The sequence below is a fragment of the Triticum urartu genome, unplaced genomic scaffold (genome assembly GCF_003073215.2).
Source record: "Triticum urartu cultivar G1812 unplaced genomic scaffold, Tu2.1 TuUngrouped_contig_6787, whole genome shotgun sequence".
In the NCBI taxonomy this organism is placed as follows: Eukaryota; Viridiplantae; Streptophyta; class Magnoliopsida; order Poales; family Poaceae; genus Triticum; species Triticum urartu.
Window position 1 is genome coordinate 1,469 of NW_024117576.1, and position 7,688 is coordinate 9,156.

Consider the following 7,688-nt stretch of genomic DNA (forward strand, 5'->3'; position numbering starts at 1 on the left):
TACTATCAGGTTTGAGGAGACTCGTCATCATATTCCCAGTTATATATAATCACTATTATAACAGTGACAGTTTCCTCCCTCAAATTGCTTGGGTTTAGGCGAACAAAGTTTGCAGGGAACTCTAGTGCATAACCATTTCTTCCACTATGTCTTACTGCAATGTATTCAGTTTATCTACAAAGTTTATATATCTCAGCTCATACAACTGAACCAAATATAAACATATCAGCATTAGATGCCCAATATTGAAAAAACTAAATGATCTATCAGATGCTGAACATTTTCTACCTATTAAGATGACACCAAGCTAATTGCTATTTACTCTGGTTTAAACTTTCAGGTATGGTTTAGTCAACGCGCAATTACATTTTGTATTTCGACAATTCTCCAAGTTGTGCATGCCGTGATCCTGTCGGTTGCAGCAGAGTATTTCAGATCAGAATTACACTATTTATCTTCTCTTTTAGATGGAAAACAGGCGAAGTATGCTAATATTTCTAACTTTGACATTCTCGAGTGCAGCCTCTTTCCGGAGCCCTCTGCTCAGCAAGGGTGAGTTGCTGGCTAATTTTTTGTCAAAATACGTGAGACAGATGCCATTCAGAGATTAAGCAACACATGACGGCTTCACTACCCCCCTTATGAAGAAACTGGTCGGCATTTGATAAGTGACCTGTCGAGTTTACGAGGCTTTGCTTCTTGTAGTTGGCTTGCCATGATACTCAACAGAACACACTTTTTAAGGACACGTGTAGCTGTAAATTCCTCATTGATGGGAGTAATCTTACTGCACAAAAATAGATACAGTAGATGATTTAAACCCTTCGTTCATCTATTTACATCTTTAGGTATTACCAGAAAATATAGTAGTATTGTCTGCAGTCCTCCGTTTATATTTTAAGTGTTAGGCTCTTCGAGGACAACAACCTCTGCGCCATCCACGCCAAGCGTGTCACCATCATGCCCAAGGACATCCAGCTCGCCCGCCGCATCCGTGGCGATAGGGCCTAAGACTGCTTCGTAGCGTCTGATCTGGAAGTGTAGAAATGTTAGATTCGTCTTAGCGTGTGTTGCGTGGTGGAGTGATCTTTTATCGTGGTAGGAAGATTCCTCGTTCGTGCTATCATGGCTGTGTTGTGTTCTAGTGTATGCCTGATGTTACCCTCTTGTTATCTGATCTTAATTTTTTGCTTCGTGATGCCTTTCTTTGTTTGTAAACTTGAAATATCTACCAACAGTTTGAGTGTTATCCATATCCTTGATCGAATTTTCTGTGAACTTATATGCCTAAAGCCCCACGAAATGTCCCTTTGCTCCTTCAGTGTTCAGTTTGTTCCACCTCATGATTAGTAGGCTTAACCCCCTGATGTTTGCTAGGTACTGCAACAATGAAAGTTTATGAAATCTGTCTGCTTGTTTTCTACACTGTACGTCTGGTTCCTGACATAGAGCCCCACACTATGTCTTGTTATTCTTTTTTTTTTGTTGAAATTATCTACACTGTCTTAATTTTCTACATTGTCTTGTTATTCTGAACCATTGCATTTGTTGAAATTATCAAAAGTTCAGTATTCATTTCTTTCTGTTGATATTACTTGGTTGTTGCATTTCTACTGAGATCATCTTTCGGCTTGCAGAGTTTGTGCTAGGAGTAGTAATTTAGCAAAGCTATGAGTCGCCTGGCAACTTGTCAAAGCAAGGCCTGCTAGTTTTGTATGCTTATGTCATTCAATCTTTGGAAGACACCATTTTTCCTCTCCTGAACAAGTAAAAATAAGACTATGGCTCTATTTTTCTGACTATAAACTGTAGTATAATTGGCATATTCAATTGTGAAACTTGTCTTTGATAATCCTCATTCTCATCAGAAGAAAGTCTCTATTTTTTAGATACATCTGAACAATCGCTTGATAAATGACAGTATGGTGCGTCCAGATATCATGTGTTGACTAAACTAATAGCCGTTCAAATCAGCCATCCATACAACAGTCCTTTTTTTAAAAAGACCCAGCAAATTGCTGGCGTTTCATTGATTGAGCAGAGGAGAGCGACAAAATGTTGTTGATCAAGTGATCAATGGGATGCAAGAAAAATTACAGTGATACAACAGTCCTTCCAAACCCATATATTTGTATCATTTCAGAACCAAAAAGGAAACCTTATGTAATACTGCAGAACTGTAAAAGTATTAAGTGGTGCCATTTCCCCCCTTTTTTTGCAAGCACTTGTTGGGGATTAATGATTGATGACTAGTAGTATACAGCAGCTGTTGCATTATGTATGCCTGAAGAGCGATGGCTACTGGAGTAACTAAACATCAGCTCAACTGCTGCCGTTGCGTTTCTTATTGCTCCAAGGTTATTTGTTTCGGAAATGTTCTCTATCTCTTAATGCAACTGGAGTATCTAGCAAACATCAGCTCAACTGCCGCCGTTGCATTTCTTATTGCTCCAAGGTTATCTGTTTCTGTTCCCTTTAATGCAACTTTGCTGTGAAAACCGCATTATTCAGAGCTCCGCCGTCTCCGTGCTGCAGTAGGGCGCCGAGGCCTACCTCGTCGGCCTCATCAGGGACACACCTTTGTGCCATCCGTGGTGAGAGGGCATCCTAGGTTGCTTCCTGCTTCCTAGTTTCTGACCTGAAGGTGTAGAGATGTGCTAGTTTCTTCTTATTAGCCTGTGGTCCGTGGTAGTAAGATTCCTCGTTTGGGCTGTGATGCAGCATCTGATTAATGTTACCATCTTGTGATCATCATCAATGGGAAGTTACCAATCTGATCTTAAACATCACTGCTTGTTTTTACGATTTCAGCAAACGGTTTGGATTATCCCAATGGTTAGATTTCTCGCTGAAAAGGTTTTCAAAACTGCTTCTCTTTCAGCTTCAGTGATCTCGGCTATGTCAATTTTTAGCACTTCGTTTGCTGGAATTAGTTGGTGCCACTGTATCTGACGAACCTGATTTCCATATGCTCCAGCTCAGTTCAATGTGCCCCCCGCTGACAGTGTGATCTTACTGATGTTGCTCCAAACCATTTCATGACCGTGATATTGCCCTTGCAAAGCTTTTGGACAGTTCTTCCATTTTCAATGTATACAGTCAAGTGATCCGAGCAAACCTTGCCACCCTCTTGCTTTCAAGATTGCCAATAGCCTCTTAGTATCTGCCACAGTTGGTTCTCTTAGATACTAAGGTCCAAACACCTCGATCATGACAATTGCAAACCTGACCATATCATTTTCGCATGTGCTCTCGGACATTCGTAGATACTCATCCCATGAATCAGCGATTGTGCCATAGGAAAGCATCTACAGTGCGATCGTGCATTTCTGATAACCAGAGAACCCAATCCTTCCCACAACATCCTTTTTCAAGATGTAGTCATCAAAGGATCGGACACTATGGTAATGCTGGTCGAAGACATTTCGCGCATACGAAATCGCCGGCGAAAATTGTCCGCGAAGTGGGCATCAGGGGCAAAGTAGTCGGTCCATGACCATCAAATGGTCGTGCGCCGGTTGTTATTGAGCACTCGATGACCCTTGATCGATCCCTTGAAATTGAGAGCATGCTCCTCCGCACGCTTCGCGTCTGCAAGCACCGCCTACATCATCGCCTTCTCATGCGTGTAGTCCTCCTCGTCGGACGAGCCGGACAAGGAGAAGCGGCATGGAGCCCGGGTGTACCGTTGGAGGTGATGGCCTAGTCGGACTCCAGCAAAGCCCCCCCCCCCTCCCCACTTTGTCTCGTGTTTGCCGAAAAAGTACGTCCAGGCCACTCGACGGACCGATACAGGTGTTGGATGGTTTTCGTGGTCCGGACCGTGCAGTCCGGACAGTTGTGAGCGATTTGAGGGTCCGCTTTGGAGATGCCCTAACTATAGCCATTATTTTTTTGTATTGCACAATCTGCCTAACATGGTTACAATCCCTCGCCTTATTAGATCATATAGGCTGATGATAATAGTTACTTTTATATACGGTTGAATCGCTGATTATTTGCTCTTGCTATGTTGATGTGTATTTGTAGATGTATACTCATCTTTTTTAGACTAAATCTGTTGTGTCATGCACTCCTGCTGAGAGAGAACAAAACAAATGATGTGCATTAGATGGTAGAAAATTAGAAAGGGATGGGAAGCATGACACATGTGGTAAGCAATCCAAACTATTCAAAAAGGAATGAGAAGCATGTGTGAACTTGGTGTTGCATGGTTATTGCTTACCTAGACGAAGGTATATAACCAAATGCTACTTGTGAATTATGGATGAACTGAATAGTGTGAATACTGATTATCAGTATACATATAGAGCTTTCACTAGCATTCTTTTTTACTTTTGTAATGCCATCGAGTATCTCAAGAGTTGCCACTGGTATATCATATTATCTCTAACCTGTAACTCTTGCGCAAGAGAATATGAAGGGGCAGGTTGTTGTAAGTCCCAGCACAATTATAATGAGTTGGAACTTCCAACATAAAACAAAAACATTCTTATATTGTAGCCATCAAAGTTACATCGTTCACAGGCAAAATTTGCATGTCCCATTTAGTGGGAGAAATAGGGTACAGGCAGAAAGTGAAATCTAGATTCATACGACGCTACATTGGATAGAGGATGGTCTTGCCACCAACATGGTATCTTTCACAGAGCTTTTTTAATGTACCCACTGAGTGCTGCATTGAGTTCAGTTTGGTATCCATGAACATGGCCTGCAAACACGGTGCTTCTCTTTAGTCTACGTTTTCAGAATCTACATATTTGTTAAACATATGCTCGACAAAATAACATATTCGAAAATTGTGTTATACCTTGTAGTTGTCACCATACTTCTCTATTAATCTGCCAATACATAGTCGTTGAATTTTAGTCAGTGGCTCCAAAGGTGCAGATTTGCCATCCCTCCTTTTCTTCCCAAGTGCAGATTTTAGATCTACATTGCATAGAATAAATTCTATGAGATCGTACACAAGTACATCATCACTCTTACTGTCTACAATATACGTAATACTGTTTGTAAACTGAAATACAAATATATGCACCGTAACATATGCCCTCTTATGCGATGAAACAACTCAAAGAAATATAACAGTAACATTTTAATTACTATACTATGACAATAAATAAATTTACCTCAGGTGCTAAACAAAGAACACAAAAAATTATATCCATTGAGTAACAAACAAAATGTCCTGCTAGCCAAGCAAGAACTCACTGTATTAATCCATCGAGTTGATAACATAATGTCTTGCTGTCATAACAAAGCTATTGCCATGACAGAACATTGCTAGGTACATTTCATAGCTTCTTAGGACATTATCTTTTGATATTGGCGGCAGAAAAGAAAGAGAACTTCTTTTAAATATGTAAAGACTTATTGTCAAATAGAACATTCAAAATAAGCATTTCATAGCCTTCAGAGAGCATGCTAAAAGCAGTGCATTTCAATTGGTCTTAAGTATACACTAATATCAATACTTGCTGGGGCTTGGATATTAACAAACCATCTCACCAGGAAAAAAACTTGACAGGCCTTGTCTTTCACAGCGTACTCAATTTTTGAAAACAAACACAATTGTGACTTGGATTTTTAGTATTCTGTGGCTTTGGAACATCTAAGGGAACCATAATTTTTTATAAAAAAATGGAGCACCAGTTGAGTGTTTTTTGTTTCTTGATTGATGGGACTTATCCTGCTGTTACCATTGGGCAATGGTTTTTCTTTCAAAATCATGTTAATCTTTTGGAGAACTTGCCATCATGCCAATTGTTACACTCTATGCGACAGTAAGCTACCGAGTGTATGGGATGTTCTGAGAAGACAGTGGCGCAAGATGATGCATGCTTTGAGTAGCGAGGATGGATGAGAAAACCAAGATGAGGAAACAGTAGTATTATTGCTTACTCAAAAGGCCTCTTCTCTTTTTGCAGTTAACTAACTAGGAGAAAGATTTCTTGCATCAGAGCACATGTGCCCTCTGAATTTTCAAAAATTCAAATAAGGGCCTACAAAACTAAATAATCCCAGAAATAAATCTGGGATGTAGATATTAGAATGAATTATGTATCAGCATACTTTCTTGAGAAAATGTATTGATCAGTGGTCTGCATAAAACATACAAGACTGAGGAGCCCAAAAATGTATCTTTTGAAACTCTCAATTAGTTGCATACTTCTGCACAGGCTAGAATTCAAAAAACAAGCATGGAACCTGAAATCAGAATATAATTGTTCAGCCATCTTCATGTGTAAATGTTCTGTTTTTTTAGGAAGAAGTAAAAATATTTTCTGAGCCGGAAGGATGTGATCCAAGATCACTTAGTTTATACTGTAGGAGCATATGACTTCTAACTTGTTGACTACAACTCTGTTCTTCCTCACATACCCCAGTACTAAGTTGAATCAGAAACCAACTACTGCAGCTACTGAGCTTCCGCTGCTTCCTGAACTTTAGAAGCAGTGTTTGTATTGCCAGCCACAGCAAACTGTTTACTGCCGTAATACCTTGCATCTTTCTATATAAATTTCCTCAAATGACACCAACACTTAAGCATAAAGCTCAGAATATACTATGAATAAGAAATTGAAACAGAAACCCAAATCTAGGAGCTGTTGAAAGCAGTTCCAATTCAAATTATATTTGAATATATTGTGTCTTCACAAAGTAGTAATTTCTTCTTTTGAAAATTTGATAGATAGTATGCTAACCATAGTATCAATTCTTGATCCAACAACATGACTGATAACATATCACAAATTATGTAAGTCAAAAGCCAGGTGAATTTCTCTTTTGTCCATAAAACAGCTACTACCATGACCTTTACTGCTATTTCAGCAAAAGAAAAAAACATTCCGTTGGAAGCATACTGTTGGAGAACAAATTAATATTTATCAAAACTCCAAGTTATGTCAGGAGTAAAAGAAAGATTGAACACAAACATCTCCAAGCAAACCATCGAACCTACAACTTCGATGAGAAACTCCAAGTTATACCAAGGGTAAAAGAAAGATTTTACACAAACATCTCCAAGCAAACCAGCGAACCTAAAACTTGGATGAGAAATGTGTTGGACGGACTTGGTTTACACACTGTTCATTTCATTGCTCTGGCAGCTCAACGGATTACTCACAGCACAAAGGAAATCACGTCTAGAGGCAAACCATCTGCATATGCCCAAACATAAATGAACAACAAAAAATAAGAGCTAAATCAACACATGTGATTGACAAATCGCATTATGCCATGCCAATTGATCCACCAAATTCGCACATTCACCAAAACTAATTAATACGGCACCTAAGATTCCCATCAGTATAACCAAATTAGCGACATGTCCTGAAGAAACTGGGCATAAAACATAAATTCACCAGCTCGTGAGCCGGTCCAAGTTTATCAGACGGGGAGAAGGGACGGGAGACTGACCGTCGCACTCGAGGTCACTGCCGGTGTCGACGGGGCCGAACTCGTCGACGGGGGCCCGCAAGGCGTCGACGTCGGGCGCCTGCAGCGAGGCGCTCTGGACGAGGCCTCGCGTGCCGCGGGAGTGGGCGCCGAGCAGGTTGGGGTTGGCGACGACCCCGAAAGCGGAGTAGTTCTTCACGACGCTGCCCTCCGCGTCCCAGCTCGGCACGTGGCCGCCGGCCTCTGCGGCGGCGGCGGCGGCGGGCGCACCCGGCGCGGCGGAAGCG

At 40.8% G+C, this 7,688-nt stretch overlaps 1 protein-coding gene across 1 annotated transcript; it reads right to left on the reverse strand.

Moving 5' to 3' along the window:
* Positions 1-4,476: 4,476 nt before the first annotated feature.
* Positions 4,477-7,664, reverse strand: LOC125531089 (the record flags this gene model as incomplete). Its single annotated transcript, XM_048695496.1, is given in 3 exon segments — positions 4,477-4,711; positions 4,811-4,932; positions 7,423-7,664. Coding segments are annotated over 3 exon segments (475 nt in total), but the record flags the coding sequence as incomplete, so codon positions are not given.
* Positions 7,665-7,688: the final 24 nt, after the last annotated feature.